Consider the following 21,946-nt stretch of genomic DNA (forward strand, 5'->3'; position numbering starts at 1 on the left):
ATCGATCTGACAGGCAATGTTCCAATATTCCGTGGCAGAGAAAATGAGGGTTTACAAAAATAAATGAGTAGTGCACTAAAAAAAAATTTATAAATAAATAAATAGATAAATAAATTAGTCTCCAGGATATCTGAATTATCATTCACAGTATAACTATAATTTTATAATTAAAATTATAAAGACTAGTGAATAACTATAATTTTATAATTAAAATGCTGTAATTTAATAATGGACAAAAGGTACTTTTGCATGTGTGTGCGGTATGGGATTGAATCCAGGGCCTCATGCATGCGGAGCAAACACTATACCACTGCTACATCCCCAGCCCCCAAAATGCACTCTTAATGGAATTTACCATCTATGCTTACTTTCCAAAAAATCAAAGAAATGCTTGTAAATACTACATGCAAAATTCTGACATTTAAAATCATTTCAGGGGCTAGGGCTGTGGCTCAGCGGTAGCATACTTGCCTAGCATGTGTAAGGCACTGGGTTTGATTCTCAGCTCACATACAAATAAAAATAAATAAAGGTCTATCAACAACTAAAAAATAAAAATTTTAAAAAATAGTTTAAAATCATTTCAATAAACTCATTACTTTCAAGTAACTCATGAATAAAAACACCTAAAATTCTCTTTTGAAACTGGACTTTTGTCTGGGCACCATGGCGCAGCCTGTAATCCCAGCGACTTGGGAGGCTAAGGCAGGAGGATTGAGAGTTCAAAGCCAGCCTCAGCAAAAGAGAGGCACTAAGCAACTCAGTGAGACCCTATCTTTAAATAAAATACAAAAAATAATGCTGGGGATGTGGCTCAGTGGTCAAGTGCTCCTGAGTTCAATATGTACTTTAGGTCTTTTAGTTAAATATTTACTGTAGGTCTTTTATTTATTTTAAGTATTCATCTTTTAATCTTACTTTTTATACTAATGGTCTGGTTTATCATATTGACTACACAAGCAGAATTTTTTTCCTCAAAATTCATATGTTGAAGGCTTAACCCCAATGTCATGCTATTTAGAGGTAGGACCTTTTGAGAGGTAATTAGGTTTAGATTATGCCATGAGGATGGCACAGTAGCCATGAGTATGCCTGATGGAATTAGTAGCCCTATAAGATGAGAGCACTCTCTCTCCATACACACACAGCCTCCCCCCCACCTCCACACACATACAGAGGAAAGGCCATATGAGAAAGCAGCAGTCTATAATCCAAAAAGAGGTCCTCAGGAACTCAATCTAATGTCACCTTAATTTCAGACTTCCCAGGTACCAGAACTGTGAAAAATAAATATCTATGGTTTAAGTCACTAGCCTATGGTATTTGCTATAGTAGTCTAAGTTAAGACACTTATAAGTAACAACATTATTTTAGAAATACTTTATAAATATTATTTTCTTTTAAGTAGAATTTCTTCATTATTCCAAATCAGCTTAGCTTAATTATGCATTTTATGTCGATTAAATGCACTAACCATGCAAAGTGCCTGGCACACAGTACACTCAAACATTGGTCCTCATTTTGCTTTCCTTGAGACTCAACAATACCAAAACCTCACTCACTGTAGTTGCATAGCATTTAAATCCTACTAAAATATCTAATATACAGAAATATCAACATACGTGTTGGATACTCAAATATCAGTTTTTCATTATTGCACACAAGTCTGAAATCTGATGTCAGTTTATTCTATCATTTACTATGGGCACGGACATCTTATCTAACAGCTTTATCTTCATCTGAAACATGTAATTTTCTAATGTTAATCTCTATAATGGAATGTAGGAGCTGGGATTGTGGCTCAGCGGCAGAGCGCTCGCCTAGCACGGGCGGTACCAGGGTTCGATCCTCAGCACCACATAAAAATAAAGGCATTGTGTTGTGTCCATCTACACCTAAAAAATAAATATTTAAAAAAAAAAAAAATATATATATATATATATATATATATATATATATATATATATATATATACACACACACACAATGGAATGTAAACATTATGAATCAACCTGTGAAAACAATATTATACAAATTTCAGCAAGCATTTGGCAAAATGGCCATATGTAACTAAAATCAAAGTGCCACTAATTTCTTTTAAAATGCATGGTAGTAAAAACAAAACAATAAAATAAAACAAAATGCTTGGTAATATCTACTATGTGATACCCAGAATCTAGATCAATCTGAGCATGTAATATTAAATTCAGAAACCCCTAAACATCAGTGAGTAAAGGTTTCAAATACTTATGGTTCCTGTGCTGTTCTCCCCAAAGTAATATTGCTGAGTAAAATGGGGTTTTAAGGTTGCTTACACAGGTAAAGTTTAGGAGGATGGGTACTCATGTGTGTTAGTATTCACATGTGAAGCTGACTATGCAATAATACCTTTGATAATAAATTTCTATTAAATAAAACCTCATTTTATTACAAGATTAGCCTACTTCTTAGACAAAAAAAAAATCTTCATAAATCATGGGAAACAAAGCTGCAGTACTCACACGTATTCAACATTTGTCTTTTCCTGCAAAATTGTGAAATCTTGAGGTTTCTGTTAAATTTTTTTTCACTGTTTTCTTCCTAAAGGGAGGGAAAAACTAATTTCTAGTCTCTTCATGTCCACCCTAATCAAAATAAAAATCTGCTATAGGTCACTTATACTTATTGACTGATTGATTAAATATATCTAAAAAATGAATGTTGGTCACATTACTGAAAGTGTCTTTTAGACCATTATGTGTAATTTTAATGAAACACTGAAAACTTACAATGTACCAGACAATATTCTAATTCTCATTTAATCCTTCAAACAGCTCCACAAAATAAGAACCATTATTCTCATTTTGTAGCTGAGGAAACTGACACAGAGAAGTTAAGGACCAAGGACCACATATCTTAAAAAAAAAAAAAAATGCAATAACTTTGGCAGTCAGGCTCAGAGTCAAAATACTGTACTATTCCTCATTACTGCAACTAGACCTGAAATCATTCTTGATCATGCTTTAAGACTAACCTTGATGGTAAAGGTGGTTTAGACCCATGGTTGTCTGGAATAAAAGTGAGTGAATTTTATCATCATCCCAAGAGGTAAGTTATCTCTACCATTGGAAAAAGCAAACCTTTTTGTTAATGTTCATCAAATTAGATTTCAGAAACATTTGTTGATCTTCTAAATGTATGAAAGAAATCCTCCCTGTAAGGATCTCATAGGATATAATAATTTTCCTTTCTTTTTTTTTTTTGAAAACTCTTAACTTTAAATTTTGATAAATATTGTAAGATAAGCATAGGATATTGAGGGAACACAAGGCCTGCCTGCCTGCCTGTCCTCATCTTGAGGAAGAGTTTAGAGAAGACATTCTGGGAGGATTCATCTGAGCTAAAGTTTGAAAATGAATACCTTATCAAAAGTGGGGTAAAAAAAGAGGGCACACCTAACAGAAGGAGTGCAAAGATAGTTTTAAAGGCAAGACAGACCATGACAACATCTAGAAAGGAAGTATGAATATTCCGGGAATAAAGCATAGGAGCCAAGGGACAGCATTTCATGGAATGTGAAGAATGAAGAACTAAATAGTAGGCCTGGGCCAAATAAAAAATGGCCAATATGAGAAACCTGGAGTTTTATCCTCAAAGTAATGAGAAACCACTGAATAATTTTACAAAAGAGTAAGATGATTGAATTGTGGTTTTAGAGTACTATGGCAATGAAACATAGTAGTTAAGATCTCAGGCCCTGGGATTTGAGTTCTTCACCACTTACTAGCTGGGCAAACTTGAATATGTTACCAAAGCACATGTTATTTAACCTCTCTGATGATCAATTCATTTAATGTAAAGCTAGAATGTTAATAACATCTAATTCATATGATTACTAAGAAAATTAAGGCAGGTGATCCATTTAAACCACTTAGAAAAGTACTTGGTAAGTACTTAGCAGATGATAGTTATTTATCATTAGAAGTGACAGTGTGGATGGATTAAGAGGGAAAAAAGAAGAGGCCAGGAAACTAGGAAGAGGGTTACTATAAGAATCAAAAAGAGGGGCTGGGATTGTGGCTCAACAGTAAAGCGCTCATCTTGCACGTTCAAGGTCCTGGGTTCCATCCTCAGCACCACATAAAAATAAATAAAATAAAGGTATTGTGTTCAACTACCATGAAAAAAAAAAAATCAAAGATATAAGGAAAAAAAAAAACCCTAAACTAAAGATTGACTATGGAAAGGTCAAGAAAGCAGTGGGCTTAAAACATTAAGGAGACAGATATTCTAGGACTTTGAGACAGTGTTGAGGAATGAGTTTAGACCACTCGACAAATGATAGTCATGTTCATTGGCAGGGGATACTGGAGAGAGTATACTGGTCATCTCAGAGTTAGATATCTTTTGTTCAACATGTTAAAAGCAAAATTTATTTATGTATCCTTCATAAATCCACTCTTATCTATTCTTCCCTTGTATCTGTGACACTATTTTCTTGTGATTTTGCTCCTACCTCTCAGACAACTCCTTTTACATTCTGCTTTTCAGGGTCTTCATTTCCCTTTTGTTGGATAGATGTTAGTATTTCCAAAGTTCATGGTTTTAATTGTTTTCTCACTTTTCACTGTCTCCTGGGTGAGCTCATGTGCTCCCAAGACATTAATTAGTATTTACCTGTTTACTGATGACTTCCAGATCTCTATTTCTGGCCTCAGTTCCAAACCTCAGTATATCCATTGCGTACACTGGAATATTCCAGAGGGATATCAATTCTAAGTGTTTAAAACAAACTCACTTTCCTGATAATCTGCTTACCCTTTCCATGAACCAACTTTAAAAACAAAAATAAAAACTAAACCTTTCCTTCGACTTTCTCTCACTAGCTCTTCCTCCCTGATTCTGTGACTACATAAATTATGTTCCATCTAAGCTTAATCCAAATCCTCCATAGACTCATCCCATTAAGACAGTCTGTATTTTATAGTAAAGTCTAATTTTAGTACTTTCATGACATTTCTGTTAAAATCCCATTCTAAACTGCATCCTTATCTCTCCTATGTTATTTCTAGCTCCAGTTAAAAGCATTCCATGAGATGAAATGCTCTCAAACTCCTTCTGCATCTCTAAATTTCTGTTTCTCTCTATTCTTTTTCTTTAAGACCAATCCTCCATAAGTATCCTTGATACTAACCTTACCCTTCTCTAAGCTTCAGAGACCCAGTTTATGAAAATAGGATCCTTGTCAGTCTCATCCCAAACTACTGGAACAGTGAGTGCCTAGCACACGATAGGTATTAGAAAATATGTACTGAATGCTTCACTAATTAATGAGCAATCCTTTCTGCTACCTTTTCAGTTTTTCCCTCTCCTTCCACATTATCTACAAATAGTTTTAAATTTTTTTCCCCCAATGGAGAAAAAAAGAAGAAGCCAGGAAACTAGGAAAAAAAAAAAAAAAAAAAAAAACACTCCTAGAAACTTTCTTTTGACTCTTTTCAAACTATTTGTTACATCTTTCTACCACACATCTTTTTAGCCACATCTATATCATTTAATTTTTGGCACATTAATCATCAATGCTTTATACTGTGGTTTTCTACCAAAAGTGCCTTCTCGAAATCCCCAGAGACCATTTCTCATTCCTTTTCATCCTTTTTAAAAAACATTTATTTTTTAGTTGTAATTGGACACAATACCTTTATTTATTTATTTTTATGTGGTGCTGAGGATCAAACTCAGTGCCTCACACATGCTAGCAAGTGCTCTACCACTGAGCCACAACCCCAGCCCCATCTTTTTTTTTTTTTTTAATATTTTTAGTTGTTGATGGACATAATACCTTTATTTATTTATTTTTATGTGGTGCTAGAATCCAACCCAGTGTCTCAAACATACTAGGCAAGCACTCTACCTCTGAGCAACCCCTTCCTTCTACATCACTTAATACAAAAGAACATAAACCATATCTAAAACTTTTCTCTAGGAGGTTTTTCTTGACTGCCTTATAGATAGTAATTATATTTTAAGGAAATAAAGGACCATATAACCTAACACTCAAAGTTTCTATTTGTGTCTTTTAACTTTTCTCCATTGGGAAAACAAAAAACAAAACTTAAAACAATTTGTAAGGGGGCTGGGGCTGTAGCTCAGTGGTAGAGTGCTTGCCTAGCACGTGTGAGGCACTGGCTTCGATCCTCAGCACAACATATAAATAAATAAATAAAGGTATTGTGTTCATGTATGATTAAATAAAATATTTTTTTAAAGGACAAAAAAAATCACTTGTAGGGCTGGGGCTGGGGCTCAGTAGTAGAGTGCTCACCTAGCACGAGCGAGGCCCTGGGTTCAATCCTTAGCACCACATAAAATAAATAAATAAAATAAAGATGATATTGTGTCCAACTAAAAAAATAAATATTAAAAAAAAAAACTTGTAGATTTACAGAAAAAATCCAATGTAGAAGGAGTAAGGGAAACTGAAAAGGTAACAGAAAGGATAATTCATTCAGTAATAAAGAATTCAGTATGTTTTCTAATGCCTACCATGTGTTAGGCATTTATTCCACAGTGTCAAGTGTCCTGTACTAAGTTGATCATTTCTTGAGGATAGGTGTCAAGTCTTTTTTTTTAATTTTGGTACTGGGGATTGAACCCTGGGATGCTTTGCTACTAAGCTATATCCCCAGCCATTTTTAGTTTTTATTTGAAGCAAGGTCTTGATAAGTTGCTAATGCTGGCCTTGAACATGTGATCCTCCTGCTTCAGCCTCCCGAGTCACTAGGATTACAGGCATATACCACCACACCTGGCTGTGTCATAGTCTTCTTAATGTATTCCCACAATCTGGCACTGTGACTACTTAATAAATACATGCTGAATAAAGAAATGAATAATGTCTACACATCAATATCGAAAAGAGTTCTAAGAATACTACAGAATGGGAATGTTTATTTAAAAATAAGGATTACAGGTGACATTCTAAGGGAAAAGGGCAAGCTTTTGCAGTTTGAGGGGCTGTGGACAATTAAAATGCAACATAAAGATATTACTGAATTAATTAATGTATTTACTCCTCCATTAATTAATCTGACATTTACTACTGCCAAGGCAACTAAAAAGATAATTAAGATATAGTATGTCTTTATGGATTTATCTTGTAATTAAGAGCTCAGAGTTAAAGGGTGGTAAGCACTGGGGGGGAAATATGAATAAGACATTGTGTCACTAAATAGTGATTCAGACTCTAATGTTATAACATCAGGAAAAGTTTGGAAAACCACAAATCAACTTTTTCTGGTCCACTCTCCTTCGAAATTAGGTCCACAAACCACAGTTTTCAAACTTTTGCATATATAAGGATCACCTGGGAATCTCATTAAAGATGCAAGGAAACTTTCCTTGATATCTTGATTCTGTGGATCTAGGATTTTACAGTTACTAAGTACAGCAGGTGAATATGATGCTTTTAGTTTAGGGAGCATATTATGATAAAGTCCTCAGTCATTAATGTTGTCATAATTGGGTCAAATCTGAGTTCCACCTAAAATATTACTCTTTAAATAATTAAATTGAAATATGTATATGCATAAGCAAGGAGTTTCAAGGGTTTGTTTTTTTTGTTTGTTTGTTTGTTTTTGGTAATACACATGAAATAAAGAACCATTTAAAAAGATATGTCTGGGCTGGGGATGTGGCTCAAGCGGTAGCACGCTTGGCTGGCATGCTCGAGGCGCTGGGTTCGATCCTCAGCACCACATAAAAATAAAATAAAGATGTTGTGTCCACTGAAAACTAAAAAATAAATATTAAAAAATTCTCTCTCTCTCTTTAAAAAAAAAAAAGATCTGTCTATATACATCAGTGGGTGAGAAGAAGTTTGAGAAGTACTGCTCAAGAGTTTTATAATCTATAAACACAACTTGCATATGCAATTAATGATGCAAATAACAAAAAGTTCCAGGGCAGTGAAGTTCAACAGAACTGTGTTTCAGAATATTCTGGTACATTTTGTGGATTATGAAATAACCTACAAAATATCTCTTAAACTGTTGATTATTAGAAAATGACTTATAAAAACACTCTTCATGAAACAAAAATTGACTTAAAAAAAGTGTTTTGTCTTTTATTCTGGTACTTAACTCTCAGAATATTCTTGATCTGACATCTGAGTCAAGTCCCAATAGGTAAGGTATGAGACTTAAAAGCAGCAGTTGGTACAAAATGATGATATATCTGTGCTCTTGACCCACAATAAAATACTCATCCATTTTATTTAGAATTAAATTTAAGACTGATAATTGAATTCAAAGGTATAAACTTCATAGCTCTTTTCCTTAAACTTCAAAGCAATTTATAATAATAGGCAAAATAATACAGCAAAAATCTCAGGAGAAATATTGTAGCTCAGAAATGCCTACTTTTTAAGAGCTTTGGCAACTTATTTATTTATTTATTTTGGTACTGGGGATTGAACTCAGGGCGCTTAACCACCAAGATCCATTCCAGCTGTTTATTTTGAGACAGAGTTCACTAAGTTGCTGAGGCTGGCTTTGAACTTGTGATCCTACTGCCTCGGCCTCCTGTTCTGCTGGAATTATAGGCATGCAACACTGCATCTGGCTTTGGCAACTCTTAACTACAAACAGAAGGATGAAATATTTCACCAAATGAAAGGCTGTGATATTAAGCCTTTAAAAACAATACTCTAAATTATGTTTTTTTTAATATTTATTTTTCGATGGACACAACATCTTTTTTTTATTTTTATGTGGTGCTGAGGATCCAACCCAGCACCCCAAGCATGCCAGGCGAGCATGCTATGGCTTGAGCCATATCCCCAGCCCCTTGTTTTTTTTTTTTTAATGGCTGAGAAAATCAGTTCTACCTCAAGACCCATGAGTGGATGTCTTGGAGATCACAATGTCAGTGAGTCTCACACCAGTTCTATGTATGTTTAATCTGCAGCTGCATTCTATAAAAAGATCAATGAATGACTGTAGTTCTTGATCTCTGTATTACCTAAGTCAAATTAAATTTACCTTATTACTTACTGATTTATAAAGCAATTTACCCTTTTTTTGGATGAAAGGATTATTTCAATAGCCTCCTAACTAATCTCCCCGCTTTAGCACTTGTTCTCTACAGTCTATTTTCTGTAAAACCACTAGAGAAGCCCCATTAAAAATGTCAGATTGCTCTTCTGCACAAAACTGTCCAGTCCCTATCAGAGTAAAAGCCTGTTTTAAATGGTTCACAAGGCCTTCCAATACACAATAATCCCACCCCTTTGCCCATCTCATACAACTCTTCACTTGCTAACTTCACTACAGTTACAACAGCTTCTTTGCTGTTGCTTGAATACTGCCTAGGTATATTTCAGACCCAGAGTCTTTGCATTTGCTGTTCCTTTTGCTGAGAGTGCTTTTTTCACAGTCATCACAAGGATCTACTATACAGTTTCCTTTAGGTCTTGGATCAAATATCACCTTCCCATATAAACCCTTCTTCCTCACCCATACTATCCTTTTTCTCTGTTTTTTTTTTTTTTTTTTTTGGTATGTTTGTTGGTTTTGGTTTTGTTTTTACCATTTGACATTCTATCCTTTTTGTTTATCAAGTGTTCAACCCACAAGAGTGTGAACACCTTCTGGGTGAAGATCATCTATTTTTTTTTTTATTCAGCACCAAGAACAATGTCTAGTACGTAGTAAATGTTCAATAAATATTTGCTTAACGAACAAACATTACTCAGATTTGGAGACTTTCAGTCTGAACCCTATTGAGAGCTGGGCATAAGAGCTGGAAAGTATTCACAAATTTCCAAATGGTATTTGGCGTTTGTGAACTTGCATGCAGCATCTTTTGTCTAATACCTGGTTCTGATTTTTCTTAGTAAGACGGCAGTACAACTCTTAACTAGTTTGCAAGAAAGAGGAAACCCTATCATGCCTGATTAGATGATTGTTCATAAAGCAATAAAGAAAACGCCTTGTGAATTTATATAGTTTCTTCTCTTAATCTTAAGGAAAACAAAAATGAGTGTCTGTTGCCTTGGGAGGGGGACAGGAGGGGTGAAGGGCTGGGAGGGACGCGAAAGCCTGAAGACCTTCAAGAGTCAACTCTCCTGCAATCCAACTTACTTTTATGGGGGGGGGGGGGCATCCTTCGAGGTCTCTGCCAGGGGTGCCTCTTTCTCACCCTCTGAGGTGCCTATTGTGCTGAGTGTTAAGGATGAGGTGAGGCGGGAGAGGAGAGGGTATGAAGGGATGCTGAGTGCGGCTCCAACTGCCTCCCAACACAAAGTCGCTAGGGGAGGGCTCGGCGCGAGTGTCTATGGGCGAGCGGGCGCCGGGGCCGCGCGTCTCGGACCGCAGCTCGGCCCTGGGGCGCTGGCGGGACGCGGGCTACGCGGAGTTAGGCCCGGACCGAGCCCCGTGGCCTCCCGGCTGCCGGGCACGCGGCCCCGCGCACCGCACTCACCCCGGCCCCCCCAGTCCTGCGCCCTTCTCGGTTACCTCGAACTCTCTTCAGCGAAATAGGATCCTTCTCCTGTTCTGCTGACATTACAGACCGCCAAGCATGACTCCCCCCCAGGCCGCGGGAATTCGGTCTCTTTGATGCGGCGAAGGCGGCTCCTCCTCCTCGCGGGGCCGCTGCGGCTGTGAGGCGAGCCTCGGCGCCCAGGCGCAGCCGAGGGCGGCGGGGACGCGGGCCGACTTTGCAAAGTTTGGGAGGAGGACGAGGCCTCGGGGCGGCGGGGCAGCGTGCGGGGACTCCCCCGGCTCAGTGGCAGCGGCCGGGAGCGCGGCCTGGGGGCGGCCCCCAGCCCAGGGCCGGCATGTGCGAGGACTAAGCCGCCGCCACCGCCGATGCCACCTCCCACTCCTTCTTCTTCGCCGCCGCCGCCTCGGGAGCCGCTGACAGGGGAGGCAGGAGGCGGGCGGCGCGGCCCTGGCGGCGCACTCACAGCGCCCTCTGAGGAGGAGGTCTGCGCTCTCGCCGCTCCCGAGTCGCAGACACAAAAGCCCCCTGCCTGGAGCCGCCTGCAAAACCCGCTCCGGGGCGGGCGAGGGACGTGGCGCGGCCCCGCGGCTTCCCCGCCCTGCGCTCCCAGCCCCGCGCGGGGACGGGCTTGGGGGGGGGGGGGGCGGGGGCCGCTGCCTCGTCCCGCGGCGCCTCCCGCCGCCGCCGCCGCCTCGCGCTCCGCCTCGGCCCAGCCCCCACGGCCCGCGCGCGCCTCTCACTCCGCGCCGGGGCTCGCGGGCCCGCGGCCCTGGCAGCCCGGGCGGGCAGCGCGCGCCGAGGGGCCGCCCCGCCCCGCGCCCCGCGCTCCCTCGCCGGCCGCCGGGCCCAAGGACGCCTGGCGCAGCGGCCAGCGCGCCCGACCGAGCTTCGGGGAGGAAGTGGCATCTCCCAACTTCTTCGGAAGCCACAGCAGGCATCTTGGCCTCGCAGCCAGGGATATGAAAGAGGAACGTACGAGGCGAGAAAACTTTGTAAGCGGGAGCTGTAGAGTTCTCGGCGGGCATGTGGAACCCCACATTCCCCGACTCGGTGTCCGTGGTCTGGACACCTGTTTCTGCAGTGTCCCAACCTGATGTTTTAACGGCTTACCTCCTCCAGAAAGAGAGACGTGGGGTAGAAGCGATGCGCCGGCTGGACCTCACGTAGACGTTAAATATTAGGAGGACTCTCGGTGACATTGTAGGTTAGATTTGACCACAGGTCCACATTCGTCGTTTGGGCTCTGTGACCTGAGACGATTCAGGGAACATCTCTGGATCTCAGTTTTCTGATCTATAAAAGGCAGTGAGGCTTCATCTCCAAGGTCCCTTTTAGCTGTGACATTCTTGATATACTTTCATGAAACAGGTCCCTGTTTCCTTTGTTTTCTAGTTATCCTACTAAAGAGAATTTGTAGGTGCAGATTCTAATCTCCAATCAGGTAAAACACGGCTTATTTTGATGTCAAAGTAACTGAAAAGGACTCATTAAGCATGTGAGAACCTAAAACTAACAGGACAAGACTCAGAACTTATTCAGTTACCCAGACCATAATGTCAAAGAGAATGGATGTAAACATAGAGCCAGTGTATAGTCCTATAGACTTACCAGCTAGACAACAGACCCGCAGCACAGCATAGGAACCTGCTTTTTAAAGGCAAACACGACTCTGATATCTAATGGAGCCGGTGGGGTTGGAATTCCTAATTAGAAGATTCACTAGGATAGGATGAGGAAAATGTTGATACAGGAGACACAACAGAGGAGAAGGGGTTTCCCCAACTAGAATATAAGCTCTACGAAGGCAGAAATTTTGTCCCGTCCGCTGCTGTGTTGTCTGGTACCTAACCGGCACATAGTAGGTGTTCAAAACATACTTGTTGAATGACTATATGAATAAGTAGACTAGAACTGGCCCTGTTACAAATGGGATTGTCATGGTGTGATAAAGTCAAAGCAAATGGCAAATATGATAAAGCAAATTGGATCTAACATCCTACTTCAAAGGATTGTTGAGGGCAGATGTAAAAGCTCTTTGGAAAAGTCAATATAAAAACACACATTTATATCAGTCAATATGAAAACATAAATAAACCTTAGTGCAAAGAGAACAGTTGAGAAAAAAAAATCATTGCTAAGAGATTTTAAGTTCTTTATTATAACTTCCTAAGGCTAGAGACTGAAAAGTAAGTCAAAAGAAACTGGCCTCTTTTCAATGGTTGATCAAGAATTAAAAGACCATCCTACTTGGACATCATTTTTTAAGATCAATTTAATTTCAAAATCCTGGCTTCTGGCTTGCACATATCAAAATTATCTGGAAAACATTCCTAAACTTAAGATTCCCAAACTCCCCTCCAGATTTACTGAATCAGGATCTCTGGGAATGAGGTCTGGAAATGTCTTTAAATGCTCTCTAAGGTGATTCAAAAGCAATAAACAGATTCGGTGATCTGTTTTTATGAATGGTATGAAATGAAGCATTGTTACTCAAAGATGTAGAAAAGTTATTGAGACAATAATTCTTCTTCTTAAAGAGTTCACAGTGCAAAGGATAAAGTAGAGGTTTAAACTAACATTGACGATGCACACGGCCAAGCACTACACTCGACTACCATGTCAGCACAGGAGAGAAACCCTCTACCCAGTTATAGAGGCAGAGGGCTGGTGACCTTTAAAAAATGTATATGGAGACTGGGGTTGTGACTCAGTGGTAGAGTGCTTGCCTCACACGTGTGAGGCCCTGGGTTCAATCCTCAGCACTACATAAAAATAAACAAATAAAATAAAGGTATTGTGTCCACCCACAACTAATAAATAAATATATATGTGTGTGTGTGTGTGTGTGTGTGTATATATATATATATATATATATATATATATATATATATTGTTTATGAATAATTACTAGGCAAGGATAGATAATGGGGAATTATTGGTTTTTTTTTTTTTTTTTTTTTTATAAAAGGGGTTGGGGTTCACTGACAGGTCTCTCTAGTCTTTTTTTTTTTAAAGAGAGAGTGAGAGAGAGGGAGAATTTTAATATTTATTTTTTAGTATTTGGCGGACACAACATCTTTGTTTGTATGTGGTGCTGAGGATCGAACCCGGGCCGCACGCATGCCAGGCGAGCGCACTACCGCTTGAGCCACATCCCCAGCCCCAGGGAATTATTGTTAAATGGATAAGAAGTTTCAGTTTGGAATGATAAATATTTTCTGGAGATGGATAGTGGTGATGGTTGCACAATAGTGTAATTAATACCACTGAACTGTACTTTTCAAATTGTATGTTCATGTATTTTAACCACAAAAAAGAGGAGGGGGAGAACTTAAAATTAGCTAAACAGATTGGAAGAGCAAATGGAGTCTTATGATTAGTGGGAACCAAATTTCCAAAGGAAAAGAGGGGGTGAAAAAGTATGAATCTTTTAGAGACCTTAAGTTGTTAACAGTGGCTAGAACATAAGGTACCTTTTGAGAAGTGGCAGGAGCTGATTTCCAGAAAGTATACAGGGACCAGATCTCTGAAAGTCATTGCACGTCATACTAAGAATTTTTTTTTTTTTTTCACGAAAGCAATAGGGAAACACTGAAAAGTTTAACTAGGTGAGTGACATATTTAGTTCTGTAATTGAGATCATTCTCCCTACAAGGTAAAGGACAGATTGGATCAGCACAAAACATTCCTGTCTACCAGGCATGGTGGTGCACACCAGTAGTCCCAGCTATTCAGGACACTAAGGCAGGAGAATCACTTTAACCCATAAGTTCAAGACCAACCTGGGCAACATAGCAAAATCCTTGTCTCCAAAAACGTGTATATGTGTGCTGCTATAGCATATAACAAAATACCACAAGCTGGTTTATTTATTAAGAAAATTAATTTGGTTTTCTCACAGTTCTGAGAAATAAATTTTCCTGGGTAGGAAGCTCAGCATCTGGTGCCAGCATCTGGCGAGGGCTGCTCGGCTGCTCTCCACTTTGAAGATAGTGTCTTGAATGCTGCATCCAGAGTGCAACAGTGCATTCTCACATGGCAAAAGGTGAAAAGGCAAAAAGTGTCTGAACTCCCTCCATCAAGCCCTTTTATAACGACACCTTATCCTGTTCGTGAGGGAGGAGACCTTATGGTTTAATGACCTCTTAAAGGTCCCACTTCCTAATCCGATCACATTAATAGCACCTAAGTTGTGAAGAAGGTACATTCAAACCATAGCAATTAGGAAATAATATATAAAATGAGGCAAGAGATCAGCGAGGGTCTTATACACTAAAGTAGAGTAGTGGAGAGGGATTACAGAGAATGGTGGCAAAAACTGACATCATGGTCAGTTTGGATGTGGAGTATGAGGGACAAATCAAGAATTTGCTCCCAGACTTAATTCAGCTGACAGAGAATACAGGAAGAGAAGATTTGTTAGCAATGGGTGGTGAGGTCAAGATGAGGTCAGTTTTGAACACCTTGAGTCTGAAGTGGGGAAGTCTTGCAGACAGATATACTAATGAATAATTCCCAAAGCCATACATATACCAACACATGAAATTACATTAACAGTTATGAGTTAACTTATATCAGTTTCACTTAAACAGTTATAATAACCTTATGCTGCATAACAAACAACCCCCAAACTTGATGGCTTAAAGAAAAATTTATTTGCTCATGATCCTATGTATAAGCAATTTGTGCTGAGCTAGAGTGGTTTTTCTCAACACCACATAGTGATGGCTGGGTGGACTCAAGAATTGGTGGTCAGCTAGTGGCCTTACTTTCATGTCTGGTGGTTGGCTGGTCGTCAGCAGGAACAATAAAGGAAACCGAACTGTTAGGATCCAGCCAGCTAGTCTGGGCTCTTTCATATGGTAGTGGTTATGGGATTTCCAAATGCACCAAGAGGGCAAATCCTAACTTGTGAGTACTTTTCAAGGCTTTGCTTATGTCTCATTGGCTAAAGCAATTAATTTGGCCAAACCTAAAGTCACTGAGGGACTGGATTACCCAAGGATTTGGATACAAGAGAAGCAGAACAAATTGGGATCATTACTGCATCAATCTATCACATATGTTCTTATTCTTGTGGCTCCTGAGGATAAGGGGGGTGGAAGAGGGAGACAGGAACACATGCTGCTCTTAAACAAATACTTTTACTCCCTCACAACATCTGTCATGTTCTTATACTCTTGTTCAATTTTGGAAATGTCAGTTTCCCATGAAGACCTATCAATATGCCTCACCACTGGTATTGATACCTAATATCCTGGATATAACATGACGTGGCCAGATACCAATCCTTAAGTATCAAAATAAAGCTGAAGTCTCACTGTGTTGAAGTGTGGCTCCAATCCATGCAGAAGTGAGGCAAATTAAGCTCTCTGCCCAGCCTAAATACTCTCTTTATGTCCCCAATATGACAGAATTCCTACTAAAAATATCCTTTCACCTTGCTGTCGTCATATCCATGGGACTTGGTTATGAGTTCCAGAATTGATCTTTATATCTCTTACTAAAAAGATGCAGCTAAGTGTTCTTGTGGGCCCACTCAATGGTTTAGAAACCATGCTTGAACACGCGTAAAGCTCAATAGAATATAAAAATGAGGTTAGAGCAAGGATAGGCAAACTTTTGTGAAGGGCCAGATAATGAAGCTCATAGGCTTTTCGGGTGATATGTCCTCTACCACAGCTACTCAGCAATATAAAAGCAACCATAGATAATCTGTAAACAAGTAGGTATAGTTGTGTTCCAATAATTTATTTATCAATGAGATTGTCTCCTATTTGGTCACTCTCCTGTGTGCGCCACTCACTGCATGATAGTCTGGTGCCCTGTTTGCAGCCTTTATCAGCCTCCTCTGCCACACAACAAACCTGACCTGCAGCCACAGTTCCCACTGCCACTGCCTTGGGACCTGCTCTATGATTAGGCCGCAATCATCAGTGAGCAAACATATTTCTCAGTTCTGTGGTTATAGATTTATGGAGTTTCTGAAGGACAATGGAGGTTGCTGCCAGACACAATGTGACTTCTATGCAGACAAGTGAACTGTAGAAATTCATTACTATGCCACCAAGAAGCCCCCATAAGGGTAGTTAACTTGGACACAGAAGTGTTGGATTGAAATTCACAGAGCATTTTATAAAAGTTCTGACTTGGATGGGGTAAACCTCAGGGCATTTCTGTTCTATTGTCTCAGTATTACTGGATGGGAGAATTACTGCTGCTTCTTAGCAGGTTCATTTCATTCCCCATTCCTCCCAACTTCATACTCAAAGCATTGATAATATCAAATGGAGTATGTTGACATTGACATCAGTTACTTTGCATCATTTCTGTACTTAATTTTTTAAATTCTTTCAAAACCTTTTGTTTGTTTGTTTGTTTTGTTGTTGTTTTTTAACTAAATTAACATGGCTCAAATAAACTGTCCTGCTCCTGTTGGAAGTCAAGTAGACGAACTAAAGAGTACTTTTTACACACAATCCAACCAATGCAACCTTAAACAAACTTATACAGGAACTTAAGAAATATGGTATTACCATAATAGTAAGAGTAAGTGAAGCAACCTGTGACACTACTCATGTTTTGTTTTTTGGTAGTGTCGAGAATTGAACACAAGGGTGTCATTCTTTCCAGGCAAGCACTCTACCATTTAGCCACATCTCCAGCCCCATACTCATGTTCTTGATTGGCCTTTTGATGATGGTTCACCACTGTTCAACCAGATTGTTGATAACTGGTTAAGTCTTGTAAAAATTAAGCTTCATGAAGAACCTAGTTGTTGTATCACTGTCCATTGTCTTGCAGACCTTGGAAGAGCTCCAGTGCTTGTTGCCCTAGCATTAATTGAAGGTGGAATGAAATATGAAGGTGCAACATAATTCATAAGACAAAAGCAGCAAGCAACTTTTGTAGCTGGAGAAGTACAGTCAGAAAATGTAGCTGTGCTTTAAAGACTCAAGAGGTAATAGAAACAACTGTTGGGTTCAATAAAACTCAGGCAACTGATGCTTCTGCATTGTAAGTGGAACTTGAGAAGGGACCTTTGACGTGCATATTGGGCCAACATGTTGGTATGGTGAATAAGTCTAATGGAAGCTTCCATAGCAGTACTGGAAAGCAGTTTTACCAGGCTACAAGCTGGACAGAATTCAACCTCTATGTTTGGGTTATAATCAACATATTTAAACACTTAGCAAAAGATTCCTTGCTGTTCAGCATTTAAAATGTGGTTATTATTTGTTCAATTGACCTTTCCTGAAATCATGTGGTATTGAGTTAATGAATTTAAATTTCTTTCTATGCCAGAATCTTAATATATAAGACATTTAGAAAAATTAGGTGACAAAATACCCAGTGCAATAATTTTCAGTATCAAACAAACCAAAAACTCTAGAAACTAAGAACACTCTAGACCTTAGTGATTTATTTTTTCAGTCATTTCAAACATTGCAGGGCCTATGTAGTCATTTGCCTGCTTGCTTTATGTTTACATTACGTTTACATCTCTCACATTTGTACCAGTATGCATGAGGTTTGCTTTTTTTTTTTAACTTTTTATTTGTTCTTCTCAGGTTTGCTTTTAACCACTGTTTTTTTTTTTTTTTTAAAGCTTTTTATTAAGTCTTATGGTGATTTTTTAAATGTCTTTCTATGAGTCTTATTTTATGCTGTTATGGGAAAACTCCTCTTTGAAAGCCTAAGCTGTTACAGAAGTACATGTCTTTAATATTTCCAGACCAAAATAAAAAAGGCCTTACAGTTAATTTAATGTTTGCACTCAGAGGTGCAACTGAACAGGGAGGGCCTGAAAAACTAATGAGAAGGATTATTAAATATTTTTAGTAAAATGTTGCCTGCATCTCTTGCAGAACCTGTAAAATATGTTCTTTTTTTTTTTTTTAAAGAGAGAGATAGAGAGAGAATTTCAATATTTATTTTTCAGTTTTTGGCAGACACAACATCTTTGTATGTGGTGCTAAAGATTGAACCCGGGCCGCACGCATGCCAGGTGAGCGCGCTATTGCTTGAGCCACATCCCCAGCCCTAAAATATGTTCTTTAATTTAGTAAATCTTTTTTAAAAGATAGATGCTTTTTTATTGTAGCTAAAACAATTCTTAATAACATTTCTGAAATTCTTGTAAATTTTTTCATAATTATCAGAAGTTGTTTACCAACTTATTTTTTGTTTGAAGTATGATTTTTTTTCCTTTCCTTCTCAGCTTGCAAAAAAAAAAAAGTAGGTTTTTGCTAACGAATCGAGCAGACATCTAATACTTATATTCCTTTTGAACTGTGTAACTTAATATTTGGATTCTTGATAATTTGGTTTTATTATGTAATTGATAAAATGGTGATGTGTATTAATAAACATTAACCATATATTTAAACTTTCTGGGAATATGTGGTTATACTCTGTGGGAGAAATAATTTGTCCGTGTTCATCAGTTTGTAAATACTTCATGTGAGAACTTAAATATCTAAATAAACAATGAAATGCACTTGTTAAAAACAAACAAGCCTGGGGTTGTGGCTCAGCAGTAGAGCGCTTGCCTCGCACATGTGAGACCCTGGTTTTGATCCTCCAGCACCACATAAAAATAAATGAATAAAATAAAGATACTGTATCCAACTACAACTAAAAAATAAATATTAAAAAAAAAACAGGTAATGGGCTGGATTTGACCAATAGCCTATATAGTTTGCTTACTCCCAGATTAGAGCTTGGACCACTTAAAGGACCCTGGAGCTCAGGGGACAGACCTAGGCTGTGGATAAATGAAAGACACATTACCTAACAATGGATAAACTCATCCAGGACCAATGAAAAATAAGAGCCAAGAACAGAATATAGGGATTTTAAAGTTTAGACAGAGATAGAAGAGCTTGTAAAAAAAATTAAGAAAATTTAAAAATCAGAAAACAGAAATAATAAGGCAATCGGGAAAAGGAAGAAATGATCAACAGTATCATATGCAGCAGAATGAAGTACTCATTTCTATCATAAGTCATCCTTGGCCTGGAATCTACTTCTTTATTTTCCTACACCTATTTTGAAGTGTGGATTTTGTAGTATTTGTTTTTAATACTTTAAAGTCAGAAACATTTTAATGTGTGTGTGTGTGTGGTGCTGAGGATCAAACCTAGGGCTTCACACAGTTAAGTGCTTTATCACTGAGCTACATCCCCAGCCCTGCTTTTAATATTTTACACTTCAGATTTTGTCTGTTTGTACAATGGTAGAGTATTTAAACCTCTAAAGTAAATTGGTTTAGATTAACATGTAGATTTGTTTGGGAGGGGCAGGAAAATATTTCTATCACTTTTATTTTAAAAACACTTGAAATGTGAAAATCATAAATTTATTTAAAATTGAATAGAAAAAAAAAGTCAAGCCCAATCTAGGCATTCAGAATCGTGAAACTTTAATTTGAAAACTTTCATGATATAATTAAAATTGTGGCCAGTTTAGCAATCTTCATACATGGGTCAATCATACCTAGGATACCTTTTTTTAGCAAATATTATAGGCTATCAGCATCTCAAAGATGAAGGGAATCACAACAGCAAACTTTGGGAGATGATTTGTAAGAGTCAGGATTCAATCAGGGCACAAAGACCATACAGCAATTTAAATAGGGAAAACAATAAAAAAGGATTAACAATAGCAGGAGATCACAGTAAGAGGGAAGATAATTTAAGGAATAAGAACAGGGAAATAGTTACTGTAAAAGGGGAGAGACAGTTGATTAGATAATAAGATGTATAGAGAATGCTAAAGTACATGAGAAAAGCTGATGTAAGGAGCAGCCACTAACCCTGAAAGCTGAGACAGACCATCCAAAGAAGGGGCTCCCTCCTTCCCCAGGCTGAGAGTACAGCAGTGGCTCACTGAATGTGAGAGAGGTTTCTGGGGTGCTAATCTTCAAGGGACATGCCAGAGGAAGATGCCCCTGGTGCTACTGGCATTGCATCATCTGCTACTGGTAAGCTACCAGCACTACAGGAGCTGAATGCTTAAAAAAGTCATGCACCCTGCAGGAGCCCACTCAGAGGAGCAACAGAACAGGAAGGAAAACCCCTTTCTATAGTGTCTCTCCTGACAAAGTTTAATATCACATCAGCTGGTAAAGGCAAAATATTTAGAGTCCAGCTCCATTTTTACAAAGCAGGCAATGAAAATCAAATTTGGAGTTGAGAGTTAATAAATTGATTATCAAAACAATGATAGTGTGTCCTTCAGACTAGCAAAGCTTCCTAAATGACTTCCTATCAATAGCATCTTTGGTTCTAGAATATGCTCTGTCATAAAATGGTGCCTTCCAATTTTTTGCTGTCATATTCCAAAGTGTCTATTTTCTATAATATGAAATATCAGGGAAAATTCGTACTTCAAAATACCCTTAACCTTGTTCTCTTCAAACTCTTAAGTCCCATCCATCACCATATTCCATGAATTTCACCTCCTAAATATTTCTCAGGTGTGTCCATTCTTCTCTGTCCTACTGCCACCACTCAAGTCCAGCTATGATAGTTTATTTCTCTTCTAGGCTTATGCAGTAATCACCCAACAGTTTTCCTCACATTGCCTTAAATATTCATTTTCCACTTGGTAACTAAAGGGCTCTTTTTCAAAACTTTTTTATTTGGGGGGGCTAGGGTTGTGGCTCTGAGGAAGAACACTCACTTAGCATGCACTGAGGCACTGGGTTTGATCCTCAGCACCACATAAAAATAAAATAAAGGTATTATGTCCAAGTACAACTTAAAAAAATGTTAAAATTTTTGAAATAATTGTAGCTTCACAGAAAGTTTCAAAGAAATGTATAAGGAAGTTCCTTGCATCCTTTCCTTAGGTTTCCCTGATTTTAACATAATATACAACCGTGGAACAATATTAAAATCAAGAAATTGACAAATTGGGCAAGGTGGCACAGACCTGTAATTCCAGCAACTCTTTGTATTTTGAAGATTAAAAACCCCAAAATGTGATTGCTGGGTCATATGGTAAGTCCATTTTTACTTTTGCAAGGAACTGCCAAACTATTATCCAGAATACAGAGTGCTCTTTTTAATAAATCTCATCATTTCATTCCTTTACATAAAATTTCTCAATAGCTTCCCACTGCTTTTATAATAAAGGCTAGGTTATTTAAATACATGAATTACAAGGCTTATATAACATAAATTTCAATACCACTCCCTTTGCTCTTTATGCTCACAGGCCTTTACATTTTTTCGAAATTCATCGTCATTTTCTGCCACAGGGTCTTTGCAAATGCAGTTTTCTCTTTCTGGGATGATTACCTGCTTTTCCTAGTCAAATTAACTCAAATTCTACCTTTCATCCTTATTCTAGTACATCCATCTGGTAGTCTAAGTCAGATTCCATTTTTCATGATTTTTTTCATTACTTCCTTCAGTTTGATACTACACATTAATTTCTCTGAATATCAGATTAA

At 38.4% G+C, this 21,946-nt stretch overlaps 1 protein-coding gene and 1 pseudogene across 1 annotated transcript in view; one reads left to right on the forward strand and one right to left on the reverse strand.

The window, feature by feature from the left end:
* The window catches only part of Pygo1 (pygopus family PHD finger 1), a 38,338-nt gene extending 27,294 nt beyond the window's left edge, over window positions 1-11,044 (reverse strand). Inside the window, exon 1 of the mRNA XM_071608287.1 lies at window positions 10,497-11,044. Coding sequence (XP_071464388.1) covers window positions 10,497-10,545 — 49 coding nt within the window. The 5' untranslated portion in view covers window positions 10,546-11,044. The remainder of the gene's footprint in view (window positions 1-10,496) is intronic.
* Window positions 11,045-16,892: 5,848 nt separating this feature from the next.
* On the forward strand, window positions 16,893-17,475 carry LOC114081528 (protein tyrosine phosphatase type IVA 1-like; annotated as a pseudogene).
* Window positions 17,476-21,946: the final 4,471 nt, after the last annotated feature.

Source organism: Marmota flaviventris, chromosome 2, assembly GCF_047511675.1.
Source record: "Marmota flaviventris isolate mMarFla1 chromosome 2, mMarFla1.hap1, whole genome shotgun sequence".
Taxonomy (NCBI): Eukaryota; Metazoa; Chordata; class Mammalia; order Rodentia; family Sciuridae; genus Marmota; species Marmota flaviventris.